The sequence below is a fragment of the Anoplolepis gracilipes genome, chromosome 11, assembly GCF_047496725.1.
Source record: "Anoplolepis gracilipes chromosome 11, ASM4749672v1, whole genome shotgun sequence".
Lineage (NCBI taxonomy): Eukaryota > Metazoa > Arthropoda > Insecta > Hymenoptera > Formicidae > Anoplolepis > Anoplolepis gracilipes.
In genome coordinates this window covers 6,004,865-6,019,655 of record NC_132980.1, presented here as the reverse complement: position 1 = coordinate 6,019,655, position 14,791 = coordinate 6,004,865, and the positions used below count along the sequence as shown (strand labels likewise).

Below are 14,791 nucleotides of genomic sequence, written 5' to 3'. Positions count from 1 at the left end.
TTTATAAAATAATTTTGATAATAATAAATAATTATATAATAATTAACTATATAATTAATTAGTAATGTTTACATGAATCGAAAAATATTTGAGAATGAATTATAAAATGTAAAGTTTTTATACAATTTTTAATTTAATATGTAATCAAAGGTATAATTACATATTTAAATAAAAATTAATGATTAAAATGAGATAAAAAAATTACTCGAATTATGTCATGTGTCGCAATTGTAATCGCAAAAATCTTATTAATTTATTAAAATTATTTTTAAATCGTCAACATGCGAATTATGAAAATTTGATTTTTTTTTAATAAGATGACATATTATGAAAGACGATAGATAAGATAAATCTCTTGAGAGACTTCAGAATTCTGTGGTTTTAAGTCATTTCCTTTGCTTCTTACTCGTCCCCGCTTTTGGCGACTTTATTATTCAAGGATTTTTCCTTATTTCTCTATAAACATTAAACATTTTATTAATAAAAAACTCAAACTTTTTTATTTTATCTATTTAAAAATAATTATAATTGATTAATGAGATTTTTGTGACATTAAAATAACATCAAACACGGATAATTTTTAATCTTATTTCAAACGCAAAAGTCACGATAATATTAATATAGTTAAAACATATAGTTTGGGTTTAAAGTTATTATTAGTTCCATCTAATATATCACAGCATTTTTTACAATAAATTATACGTTTTAAAAATATAAACAACTGAATCATCTGCATGTTTAATGATTTCTTCTGCATATTCAAATATTAATTTTAATTTAAATAAATATTAAAAGCTTATTAATAATTGTGGTCAAAAGAATGATATTTATCATTTTTCAAAAAAATCATTACCTTGAGTGGAAGAAAATTTAAGTTCACAAAAGAAGTTTTCTTCATGTTTATCTTTTCAGAATTCGATACTGTATTATCCGAATTAATGTTTAAATGTTCACCATTATTATTTGTAAGAAATGTTTTTGTCCGGTACTATTACTTTTTGCAGAAATAAATAATGTTTAATTTAATGGAGAACAATTTGCAGAAGAAGAAATGATGATATTCAATGTTAAGCAATAATTTTTATACGCAGATGAATACTGGGTTGTAGTCGAGTTATTATCCTTTTATTCTTCTAATGAAAAATACATTTCAATATTGTCCTGTAATAGTTTAACAAATATTCGTTCAATTTTTTAAATATATTCCCAGTTTATATATTCATTTGCAATTATAAATTTGGCGTTTTATAGCAAAATAAGTTTTATGTGGAAGGAATCATAAAAAATATATAAACAAATTGCTGCAAATTTCCTGAGTGTTCACAAATTCTACACAACAATTTTTTAGTAACTTACTTTTTCGATTCCCTGAAACCATAACATATGATTTCTTAAAAAATATTTTATGTAAATTACTAAATTATATATATATATATATATATATATATATATATATATATACACATAAATATATAATATTTACAAATTTAATCATTTATAATATAAATATATAAAATATTTAAACATGAAATGATTAAAAATTTTTTACAGTAATTAATAAAAAGTTACCTTCAAATTCTGCAGCATTAAACCAAATTTTTTTTCGAATATTTTATCCAATCTGTCAAATTTTTATTTTCTTTTTCTTTGCATAAGTATTTGTCATAAGCAGCTGCTATTTTATAATCGTTATAACTTTTAAACCGTAGAAATCGATTCCAAGCTTCATGAGAAACAAAGTTGTCCCGAGAAATATATTCTATTTTGTTGAAATGATTAACAAATTGAACTGTTTGTACTGGATTGTTATTCATGAATAAAGGTTTCCTAAAATATTAATTATATTTAATGTAATTACATTAAAATTGAAAATATAAACATTTCGATTATATTTTGTAATGTTATAGGTATTAAAGTAATTCAAATATATACTAGTAATGCAACTTTATAATTATTATAAAAGATAATTAATTACTTACTTTTCATTATGTAAAGCCTCATTTACATTATTCTTTTCTTTGACTTCAGCAAAATAATCATGTTTATTCATAGTTTTAATAACATTTAAATTACGACTCATTATCGGAGATTCGGAAGAATCAAGTGGCTTTACAACCTTTTTTTTATATATCTCACAATTAGTCTTTTTATCACAATCTTCATTTATATTATTTATGTTTTCAGGAATAGCTTCTGGACGTAATTTTCTTCTGCATTTATATTCTGCATTAAAGGATTTTTCATTAAAGTGATCACTGCATATAACAGTATTTTTCAAGTGCGGAATTTTTGATATATTTAAAGCAGTCATCCATTTTTTTCTCCAGTATTCATTGCTAGGAAACCTATATTTGTAGCAAGAATTATTTTGAATAGTAAATAAAGGTATAAAATTTTGAGATTAAATATGAATACACACCGGTGAAAACTACGAGTAGAGAGGGGATGAACTCCTTTTCTACATACAAGGCATTTTCTAACCATCTTGGAAATTATATAACATTAATCCAAAGAAAATATAATTGCGTTTGCGTGGGATCACAATGCGTGATTAAATAAAAACATAAGAGGCCCATGTTACTATGGTAACGATAGTGTCGTCATCACGGACTTGAAGAACGGAACAATATGGTAAGGGCAGTGAAGCTCTTGCGGGGAGGGATCATATATATGTTTTATAAATTATTTATTAGCTTTTTTAACACCCATTAACATGCCTATATTAAAATTACCATACATAATATATAATAACATTAAAATTAACAACATACAAATAATATATATATATATATATATATATACATAAACGTATAAAATAATAACGTATATATAAAAATTATTGTCTCTTAAATACAATTAATTTATTATAAAAATGTCTATAACTTAAATCAAATGAATGTGTTATATTTTTCACAATATAAAAAAATCTTTTTTTAACATATTTAAAAATTATACTTTTTACTAATTGTATTCTATGACAATCTAAAATTGATTGATCGTTCAAGTATGTTATTAATTTAATAAATATATTGTCCATATTTAAATAGGACAACACAGTCAGTACCTGTAATATAGTTAATGTTATATTTGTTTGAAGCAATATTATTTTCTTTTGTATAAAATCTTATAACTTTTCCAGTTTCTTTACAAATTTTTATAACAAATTTTTCGGAAGAATAAACTAACGAACTCCTATCTTTTAAATAAATTAAATTTCCCATTTTACAATTATCAGTTAAAGACTGTACCACAGAAATCACAAATAATATTTTTGTTAAATATCTAACAATAAAACCTGCTATGTATTAAGTAACTATTTCTTGTGAATACACAATAACGTACTTGACAATTAGATATCGAGACATCCAATCAGCATCTCGGAAAAGGGACAAAAATATGTACAAAATATGTTTTTTTTAGAAAAGGGATATGATAAGGGAGAATATTACAAAGGGAGGCTACTTAGACAGAGAGCACAGAATATTTATACAATTTACAAAATATTTATAATAATTATTATTATATATTTATAATAATTAAATATTTTTAAGATTTTAGATTGAATATAAACCATAAATATTTACCATAAATATTTTAGCAAATATTTAAGAAATATTTACAAAATAATTACTATAAATATTTATTTTTTACTTAGCATATAATATTATATAAAACATTTCATCTGTATTTTAAAAATATGTTAAATGAAGATTTTTATAAAATGTATAAAATATATATTTATATAATATTTCAAAAAAATATATTTTCATAAATATTTGTCATAAATATTGTGTGCTGTCTGAGTATATAATATACACAATTACATAAAACATCATAAAATATACAAAAGACGTAATATTAATTACTGTTAATTAATTAATTGATACAAAGTAAATTCGGAGAAACTGCCAAATAGTGCGATCATAGGACAGCTCCGCTTATTATTATATTTTTACTCGGGCAGTATTAAATTAATAAAGTAACTTTTTAAACAGTATTTAATTATTTACTTGGACGATTGTGTCGCGCGTTCAGATATCGATATCGATCGGCAGATGCAACAGTATTATAAAGTGATAAATAAAATTATAAATAAAAACCAATCGTTCTAAAATATTTTGTACTCTTCCGTTGAGATCGTATGATGTTGTTAGAGATTGATTTAATTTTAAGACATCCATAGAATACTTTGCATGACATATGTGAATATATACATATACCTATATATTTGTGTGTGTGCCTTAGAATTATATTTTGCTACATATAGTATATATTTCAATATTATTATAGCCCCCAGAAAAAAAGCAAATAATTTGGAGAATTCTTCGACGTTATACACATCATGATTCCCGATTGAATATATTGCGAAATCACAACCAGATCTTCGGAAATTTTTATAATCGGTTTTCAAGATTCACCTTGTCATTTTGACGAGTGTGTCTGTCGATAGTTGACACAGGCGGATGCAGTCTCAGACCCTCGGCTATCGTCTGATCGAGGTACTTCATATTCTGAAACGCTTCGTATGTCCAGCCGTATTTGTCGATCGCTCGATTAATATCCTGCCTGGCCAGCTCTTAATACTTGGAATGATTCGCCAATTCCATTAAGGTAAAGGATATGCAGGTGAAACTCGACTCAAAGCCCGAAAAGAAACTAGCGGACTGGTGCAGTAGGTTTTTACCCTCAAATTCTGAAATATTTAATATTTATTATGTTTTATTATTCAGTTTTCGTTATCATATTTTTTTACGACGGCTTTATTTTATTAATAAATTTTAATTATGTTTATTATATAATAATACCATGAATATTATATGGAGAGAGAGAGAGAGAGAGAAGAAATGATCCGCGCGATTCTCACGGCGACACGAGAAGAAGAGTAGGCTCCCAACAAATTTTATATATAGTATATCGCGTTACACAACCGATTCGTGTAAGATTTGTTCCGATCAAACGCACGTAGACATCTGACGTAACTTAGTTTGTGACTGAAGAAAATAATCATAGGCAAGCATTTAAAATGATCCAACATTTATCTCAAACTAGATTTACTACAGAAAAATATACACTTTATCAAATATATATATATATATATATATATATCTGTGTGTGTGTGTGTGTGTGTATGTGCTATATTTGAAATTAATTTTAAGTTGATTTGTTCTAATAAAATAAAAAAATATATATTACATTACTCTCTTACTTACTATCTTCTATAAACAAAACAAATAATATAATATAAATACTTGACGTAAATAGTTAGTAGAAATAATACCATTTGTAAGGCATTGCACGTTTAGTCCAAGGGAATTATTTAAATATTAATTCACTTTTTACTTTCAATAGCTGGCTTGGAAAGAATCTTGTGAGCCTTTTTTATTGATCGGTTTCAGGTTTATAAAGAATAAGATTGGAATGAAAGAAATGAGGACTCGAGAAAGACTTATGAAATTTGCATCAGTATGACATCACGATTAATGTTGAAGGTTTTCCTAAAGGATTCGAGAAAAGCTTTTGCATGAAAGGTCTACAGAAAGCTTTAAATATGTACAGAAGATATTTAAAAAGAATTGTTTGATGATGGCCGTTAAAAAGTAAAAGTTACTTTCTGTTAGAACTCACGATTGCAAGAACTTCGGAAAAAAGCTCGTTGTGTCTCGAATAAAACCAGGAACACAGATTTAAATAAAACCTCTATTTCTATAGAAGAGTTTAGAAGGACTAAATTTTGCAATCAATACGAAAGAGACTCGTAAAAATTCTGTGGGTTGGTGGAAGAAAAATTGTCAAAAATTGCAAAGCTCTACAAAATTGTGGCAAGGTATTCTGACGTTTCTTTAGAAACATTCAATTTGACAGTTGATATCATAATGTCCGATTTCTGAAGAATAATTTTCCTAATCTAATCTGATAGAGTCAGTCAAATCATTTAAATTCTTAAAGTCGATGGTGAAAAATATTCTCAGAATTTCTCACACATAACAGTTTTCAGATTTCCTATAAAATTTCTAAAACTTTCTCCTCAGAAAATTTTCAGATTTTCTATACAAATTGGCACTTTTCAGAAATGTTCAGAAAAAGAATCTAAAAATTTATGAAATTTATAATAATATATTATTTATTATAAATTTATATTATTTCTTTAGATTATTATATCAGAAAGCATTTAAAATATTTTCGCAATCTAAGAAATTTAGAATTTATCAGTTTTTATTTTTCTCTCTTTTTTTAAAATGTATTTCACATTTAATAAATTATAAGAATGCAAGTGTTATTCTACTGTATTATTTTCCATTGAATATCGAACAAAGGTAGCATAACGTGTTAATGGACATCAACACATGGTTTATTCTATTTTCGTTCGATATCTAGTGGAAAATAAAAAATAAAATAATGCTTGCATTAATTTGTACAGCTAAATAAAATATAGTCAAAAACAGAGAAAAATATTTAAAAAGACTTACGCTCAGGAACAGGTTTAATACGATTTAAGTGTTCGTATTTTTTATCTTGAGAATAATAAAAATTGTAACATTACTTCTAAGCTGTCATATTTTATAAATAATCGAGTGGATAAAATATTCTTTTTTGATTTTTCATTTATAGTCATTTCTGTTATAAATGCCAAATCAAAATTTAAGAATAACAAGTGTGGACCAAAAAATTATGAGCAAATTTGAGATCAAGGATTATATTTTAAAATAGTTTGTACATGATACTCTCAAGATATTTAAATAAAATTGCACATATATATACATAAATATATTATGTCATTCACCATATTACAGAGATATACATAGAATTTTCCAAATTTAAATTTATCTTTGTATATGGAGCATTTTGTTAATATAATTAATACGCGTGCACGCAAATTTTAAGCTCTTGCATGTGTTTGTTTTATGTTACAGCCGCCTACATTCCCTTTCAGTTTTAGTATTGTTTTCCATAGGAATTAATCAATCATGAGTTATTTTCTTTAAAATTTTTTACAAATAAATTTACTTGTTCCTGCGAGCGTAATATGAGATAGAATTTTAATCATACGATGATCTATAAAAGTGTTTGAATTAACAAAAATAATTTCATTTTGATATTGATAATCAATAAGACAATACAGTATAGGTCCCTCTTATGTACGTATTATATGTGTGTCTGTCTGCGTTTTTAATTATTTTTAAAATGTAATAATTAAAGTCAGTTTTCGAAAATAATATCGCATATTAAAAAATCCCGGTTATTCATATCTTTATATATTGTACCATATGTAAAAGTTTTGTTTACGTACATATCGTTTCCGAAACAATGTACGCAATAATATAATTGGTCATCTGATATATGATTTCACATTCTCATATTTTAATATTACAAAGTTCGAAGCGAGAAAAAGTTTGCAATTACAAAATTTTGAATAAGATACAAAATATATAGCGATTACTATGGAAATTATAATTTGATTGATTTTCTTGAAGTATCGATCAATAATTTTGTATCTATTGTATTGTTTAAAAATAATGTACACATAATTTTTCTACGATGTTGTAACAATATGATAATTACTGACAAAAGAAATCGACGAGGATTTATATATAATACAAGAAAATTTCCATCTTTGATCTTTGGCCTCCCTATGTCTTGATAGAATAGCGCACATTTTTTTTGTACGTGTCAATCGTAGATTAGGAGGTTGACACAGCTTTACGAAACTAACTTAGTATGTAATTATCATGGAAAACGTGAGAGAGAAAGTGTGAGAAAATGTTCCAAAGAAAAGTAGTTTTACAGTATTTACAGTAATTCCTGCATTTACATTTCCCAAAAATTATATTATTTTTTAAATTACTATTTTTCCTATTCTCTCTCCTTTCCTCTCTTTCTCATTATAGAATTATATAAGTATCTGATTTTAATTAGTGTATTAGTACTCGGCAACAGTTTAATATTTCAAAGTTATATGTTCCTTTCCTAAAATATTCCTTTCCGCAGTGTTTTTGCAGCATTTTTGAAATTGTGATCCAAAAGCTTCTCTATGATTTCTCGATAACATCACTGGTCGACGCATTTGAGCAATAATACGAATCCTAATAATGCGAATCCTAATAATACGAATATACTGCATATTTTGTTTAATTTATGCATCCAGTACAATCTGTAATACAAATTAAAGATCGATTTATTTTTCTTACAAGCGTGAAAATGTGATTACTAAGACAGCACACAATATTTATAAAATATATATAAAATGTTTATGACAATTTGAATACTTTATAAATACTTTTGTTATCTTAAATTGAACAGATTATGTGAAAATTTATTATAAACATCCCAGTATATATTTAAACATATTTACAAAATATTATTACAAATATTTATTATTTTATTTATTTTTTAATTATTAATATCACATAAAATATTTCTATATTTTAATAATATGTAAAATATAGGTTTTATCATTTTTTTTTCTTTTAATATAATATGTAAAATATGAATAAAATATTTATATAATAAAAAAATAATTAAAATATATATGAATATTTATCATAAATATTTTGTACCGTCTAAAGTAATTATGAAATTAGGAGAAAATATTTATGTAATATTTAAAAAAACATAAATAATAAAAATAATTATAAATATTTATCATAAATATTGTATATTATTTAAAATAATTATGAAATTAACAGACTTACTTCGATAAACGACTTCGGGCATTATTCAACGTATCTGGATTGTCTTTCAAAATATATTTTCTAATTCCTAACATATATTGGTATAAATACGAATCCCAATCTAAGCTCTTGATATCTATGTTGAAATCGTCACAATTTCTGGACGCTCTTACGAATTTTACTAATTTCGTCATATTATCAACACAACAAAATTTCCATTCGTTTATCGCGACGAACTTTCCAACTTTAACGGTATGCTCGAAGCGTTTGGTGATTTTCATCATTCTAAAAAAAAGATGATTCGTCATTATTATAAATAAAGTTGGGCAAATGTTTGGATTAATTAAAAATCTCAGAGATCGTTTTTATTTGATATGATAGAGATTTTTATTTCTATTTATTTGTATTATTATGTTCTTATATCCTACTTGTGTTTGCATTCCCTATTATATGAAATAAATGAAAATGATTTGTGAGATGTAACTTAATCCAGACATTTACTTAAAATTGTTTTTGTTTTTTTATATACTTGGTCAAAACGAAAGAGGGAGAGTACTTACATAGGTTGACAACCTTTGACCCTTAATATAAGATCTATAATAAACGCAGATAAGAAGTGACACATAGTTACTATAATAAAGTGAATAAATTTGTTTGTCCTAAACGTAAAATTTGGGTACCACACCACGTATCTCGATGGGGACTCTATAGCGTGTTTTTTCGTAAAATGTCCGAATTCACGCCATCTGCAAGAAATATTTTCTTTATTCACAAGGGAACGGTTGGCAGTATCCCTCACCGATTTTAATGAGTTTTGGATATATTGTAGAGCATAAAAAAATATTACACTTATATTTGTTCTTAGCTGTGTATCTCAACGTTTAGGGGTCGAAAAAACCCTTCGAAGAATAATGAATTTTTCATTTTTAGCGAATATCTTTAAAAATATAAGATATACGAAAAAATGTTTTATAAAAATGAAAAAAAGTTTTATGGTATTTTGTACTCTTTACAAGAGTATAATTATATTTTTCAAAAATGTTAAATTTTTATATAATTTACCACCACCACCCCTTATTTTGCAAAATTTTAAAAATTTTGTAAGAATAAAAATTAAAGAGTATCAAAAGCCATCTAAAATCTATTCATGTATAATAATATATGGATTCCATGAACACTATAATTTATAACGTAGCGCTCCTAAAATGAAGTTTTCTTGTTTTCTCAAAATTGACTGGTGGAATCCATATATTATTATACATGGATGAATTTGGCTTTTAATACTCTTTAATTTTTATTCTTACAAAATTTTTAAAAAAATTCGCTACAAACAAAAAATTTGTCATTCTTTGAAGGGTTGTTTCAACCCCTAAACGTTGAGATATGCAATTAAAAAAATATGGGTCTAATATTTTTTTTATGCTCTACAATATATCCAGAGCTCATTAAAATCGATGAAAGACACTTCTGACTGTTCCTTTGTCAGACACATAATATTTATGATAAATTCATAAGTATTTTTACCGTTTATTTTTTTAAATATTATATAAATATTTTATATATATATATATATATATATATATATAAAGAGAAAAAATTATTTGTATTTAACATATTATTAAAATAGAGATTAAATATTTTATATAATATTTATGGTAAATAAAAAAATAAATAATTGTATAATAATATTTTGTAAATATTACTACAAATATTTATGATATATTTTTATGATTTGTTCAATCTCTAAAATTACAAAAATATTTATAAAATATTTGGATAAATATTTAAAAATCATTCAAATAATTATTAAATATTTTATATATGTATATTTTATAAATATTATATGCTGTCTGGATCCACGAAATAATTTTTGTATTATGTTTTACTATGTTTATCACAAATACTCACGTGATCGGATGCAGTGTGCCGCTGGTGCAATTGTAAATCCTTATCGTATCGTTATGTTGTACAGCGTTATACCAAGACGCACATATTAACGTATCGATGACAAAGTCGACAGGTATAATGTCTATTACTAAATTTGCATTACACATGATGCTTCTAATAGTGCCTCTGCCCATTTCCGTCATTATACCTATCAAATAGCAGAATATAACATGTGTACGCGTCTACATATTTGATATTAATTTTAATACAGAAGAAAATTAATTCATTAAAATTCTCTCGACGAATTAATGTCATAGGCACGTATATAAACGTGATTAATTAATTATTATTATATATCTTATAAATATCTTATTAATGTAAATCTGAATATATTATTTATTAATATATGTTTCTTCATACATTTCTAGTAATTTTTTATATATTTTGGTTTTGAATAAAAATTATAATAAATATAGTCAAAATATAAATACATAATAATATATTCATATATGCTTTCTTTTTTTTATATATTTTTTGTCCGTGTGTTTAAAGAAAGTAATAAAAAGAGTAATTAAATAATAATTAAAAGAATAATTTTCTCATTACTCTTCAAAAAGAAAATAAAATTTTAAGAAATGAGAAAAAATTGCTCACATATATAAATTTAAAATTTGGTATTAATTTATTTTAAAATTATTTTCCTAATTGATTTTTAATTATTTTTTTTCATTTTTATCAAGAGAGTAACCATTCAGAATTATATATAATTATATATACATATGTATTTATATTTGTGATTATATATAGATTTTTTTCCGATCCGAGAAATAATGAGATTATATAAAATCATATTGCGCCAAAGTAAAATATTATGCTTTGTTATATAAACTTGCATGTATCTTGATATGTATCAGATATTTTTATATCTAACTACGTACATGCTCATTATATCTATTTCTGTTTCTCGAGAGGTAGCTTCGTCATTAAAATTTTAAATTTGCTTGACTATAAATATTATACCTGTAATTCCGCAAACATTATCTATCCAACCTGGATATGGTTCTTGATATGCAGCGCAAACTATACTCGGTCGTACGATCGCGATCGGTAGACCGCTTCCCTTAGACAGCACAATCTGTTCTGCCAAACATTTGGACAATGTATATGTATTTGGATGATTACCGATTAGTCTCTTCTCTATTATTCCTATCGTCTCGTCATCCAAATTTTCGCACATGTCGATCACTGTGTACGGCTTTATGTCTGTGCTGTAACATTGACAATATGTATCGTTATAAGAGTTTTTTTCTAAAATGTGTGCTTCTTGAAAACATATTTCATTATTGTCACACAAAAAGCAAACTTAATTTTGTAGGATTTGTGTTATAGGGGGTCAGGAAAAAGATATGTAAGCGAGCAGAGGGAGTATGGTGGTAAAGAGTTCTATGTGTGTAAGTTCTAGAATCGAACAAATTTCAGTTACTTTTCCTGTTCAAGAGATACTTGTAGTTTTATCAGAGGTGGAATTAAACCCATGGAAAGCCATTCTAATATTGAAGTGGGACTGAATGTGCCTTGAGGGTTCTGGATGTGATAGTTCCAAGAAATGGGATATCATGAAATGCGGAATATCTTTACAGCAAGATAGTTCGATCAAAAATTATGTATTTTTAATTATAATTGAAATCTTACGTATATACTGATTCCCCAATTTCTCGTCGATCGGCGTTACTGTAAGCCGTGCTAACGTGAATGACGCTAATGAGGTTCGTCATGTGCCTGCACAAGTCTAGCATACGATCCGTGCCTCTTGTGTTTAAATTAACGGCCACCTTCAAAGGTTCGTTAAAACGTACGGTCGCCGCGCTGTGAAAAACAATGTTAACCTGCTGTGTTAACATATTCTTATCCTCGAGTTCGAGTCCCAATTCCGGCATGCCTATATCGCCCTTCACGGGAATGATCTTGTTCAAGGCGCCGGGAAATTCCGATCGTATTCTATCGAAAACCTGCAATGGAGAAAAAATCCATTTCTTGCTGTTTCATAAGAAATATACATAATAAATGTAAAAATATATTCCTGTCCTCGACTTATTAATAACTTTGCAAGTGATAATTATGACAAATAGTGAGAAAGATCATAAGACAACAATTACAATCTTTCGTCATATATATACATATATGCGCTATTGCGTCCAATCTAAAAAATGTCAATCTGATGCAAAATAAAATCATAACGTGAATTGTGCTCACAAAATGATTCATTAGATATCTTAAGGTCTCATGAAACCTGAAAATGACGTTGATATTTTATATCCTTAGGACGTCATTTTCTGACGTTTTTTTGATTAACATGTAATAACATATTAATGTAATATGTAGATAAGACAAAACTGAATATTCATACACATTTACGATGATAAGCAAACATATGTCTATACAAACAGGATTTTCCAGTAGTTCCTTGCAGCGTTCTTCGATAGACCGGCTCTTTTTTGGACGGATTAGAACAAAAATCGCTGCTACACGAGGACACGAGCGCAGCAGCTTCTCCAGGAGAGCTTTTCCTAAGAAACCAGTAGCGCCGGTTACAAGGATCACCGTTTCCGCGAAGAATGTGTCGATCGAAGTTCCTCTCGAGTGAACCTCATCGGGAACAACATGGTAACTAAAATAATACACAAGGTAATTATGAACACATATAACACAAAACAAAACGATACACCGTATTATAATTAATAATGTTAATGTCTAATATGTAAATATTGCAAAATTTATAAATCCAAGAATTATCAAGCAATATAAAATGTATATCGGCGCAACTTCGATTTTTTTGTAATAAGATTATTGGAATATTTTCGGATAAAAAACCGACACAATAAAATGAATCGATTGAAACTTACTTTAATTGGGATGCCGGATTGCCATGTTTCAACTGAAGCAACGAGTCGATAAAATCATCTCGTTTCTTGTCGGTCTTTTCACGATTTTTCATAGTGTTCCAGAACACTTTCTTTACGAACGAGGAGTTTGCAAGAATTTTCGTAATTAATATAATAAAAATGTAATAAAAATTAATAATAGTAAAATAATAAATAAAAATAAAAATAAAATTTAAAATAAATGAAAATTAATCTTAAAATAATCATTATTACTTAATTTAATGTTTTAAATATTATTTTAAATATTATTTAGATATTAACTCGATCATAATTTTTTCTTCATGCTAACCTACCGTATATCCAGAAAAGTATTATTACTATAACGATCAATGTAATAAATTAGTGATCAGTATATTTTGTTATTTTACTTTTATTGCAATTTCTCGAAGACTGCTCTTAGCAGAGTCTCGATCGGCCTTTTATAAGTGTTAACACAACGATTAAATAGCTAATACTAGAAATAAAAATTTACATATGCATGCAATAATGAAGGATAATTGAGAAATTGTTATAAACCAATTATAAAAAAGTAAAAAAAGTGGGAGTTTCAATATCAAACAAACTAACTACATAGTTTGTTTTGATGTAGCTCTTGAATTAATTCGATATTTTTGATTGCGCGCAATGTAATAAAAGCTAATAAATATAATAAATAATATTATATGTAAGTCATTATTATAACAAAAAATTTTATAGGAACTTATGGGGTTATTTTTACCTGCTCTATATGCCTACGAGAGATTGCCCATCTTTACCAGAACACCCTGTATATTTAAATATTGATAATATATATAATAATTTTTATAATAAATGTAATTTACATATTATAATTTTTATAATACGTTATGTAGATATAAGGTGTACATAATATCCGAGCAAGTATCTCGTAATTATAAGAAAATTTAATAAGAGAAATTTGCACATCTTTGAGTCTGCTACAAAATGCATTCAAGAAAATATTTTTTTGTTTATTACTTTTTTGAGTTACAAAGGTAATTTTTATTTTTATAAACGGAACCACCTTAATTTTTTCATATAAATTGATTTCTCGCAATATTTTGCGTAAAAAATATAAAGAATGAATTGCAAGTTCATATTTTTTTATGAGTTTCTTTACACCAATTGACTCCTTTGATTATTTTGTGCATAAAAGTATTGAGGTAAGAGTCGAAAAGATAATTGAAATATTTTACGAGATATTTTATAATTTATGTAAAATTGTGTTAAACTAAGGTATAAAATATTTTGTTAACTGTTGAATTTTTTCTTCACTTTTTGTATCCTAAAAATTAG

At 25.8% G+C, this 14,791-nt stretch overlaps 1 protein-coding gene and 1 long non-coding RNA gene across 2 annotated transcripts; both read right to left on the bottom strand.

Moving 5' to 3' along the window:
* Positions 1-1,175: 1,175 nt before the first annotated feature.
* On the bottom strand, positions 1,176-2,533 carry LOC140671197 (uncharacterized). Its single transcript, XR_012047689.1, has 4 exons — positions 2,420-2,533; positions 1,980-2,345; positions 1,570-1,827; positions 1,176-1,368 (listed from the first exon to the last, which is right to left on the bottom strand). It is a non-coding gene; the product is annotated as an uncharacterized lncRNA (long non-coding RNA).
* Positions 2,534-6,710: 4,177 nt separating this feature from the next.
* On the bottom strand, positions 6,711-14,691 carry LOC140671228 (putative fatty acyl-CoA reductase CG5065). Its single transcript, XM_072902429.1, has 9 exons — positions 13,792-14,691; positions 13,460-13,569; positions 13,002-13,224; positions 12,249-12,565; positions 11,577-11,824; positions 10,578-10,764; positions 9,230-9,415; positions 8,691-8,954; positions 6,711-8,149 (listed from the first exon to the last, which is right to left on the bottom strand). The coding sequence occupies exons 2-9, from the start codon at positions 13,549-13,551 to the stop codon at positions 8,047-8,049; spliced, it is 1,620 nt and encodes a 539-aa protein (XP_072758530.1). The 5' UTR covers positions 13,552-13,569; positions 13,792-14,691; the 3' UTR covers positions 6,711-8,046.
* Between the last annotated feature and the right edge of the window lie 100 nt (positions 14,692-14,791).

Bases quoted from the DNA above. Each gene is read 5' to 3' on its own strand.
- LOC140671228 (XM_072902429.1), bottom strand. From the start codon at position 13,551: ATGAAAAATCGTGAAAAGACCGACAAGAAACGAGATGATTTTATCGAC. The intron at 9,416-10,577 runs GTGAGTATTTGT...TATTTCTTGCAG, and splicing joins GGCACACTGCATCCGATCAC to ATGGCGTGAATTCGGACATT. The intron at 8,955-9,229 runs GTAAGTACTCTC...TCTTTTTTTTAG, and splicing joins GTCAAAGGTTGTCAACCTAT to AATGATGAAAATCACCAAAC.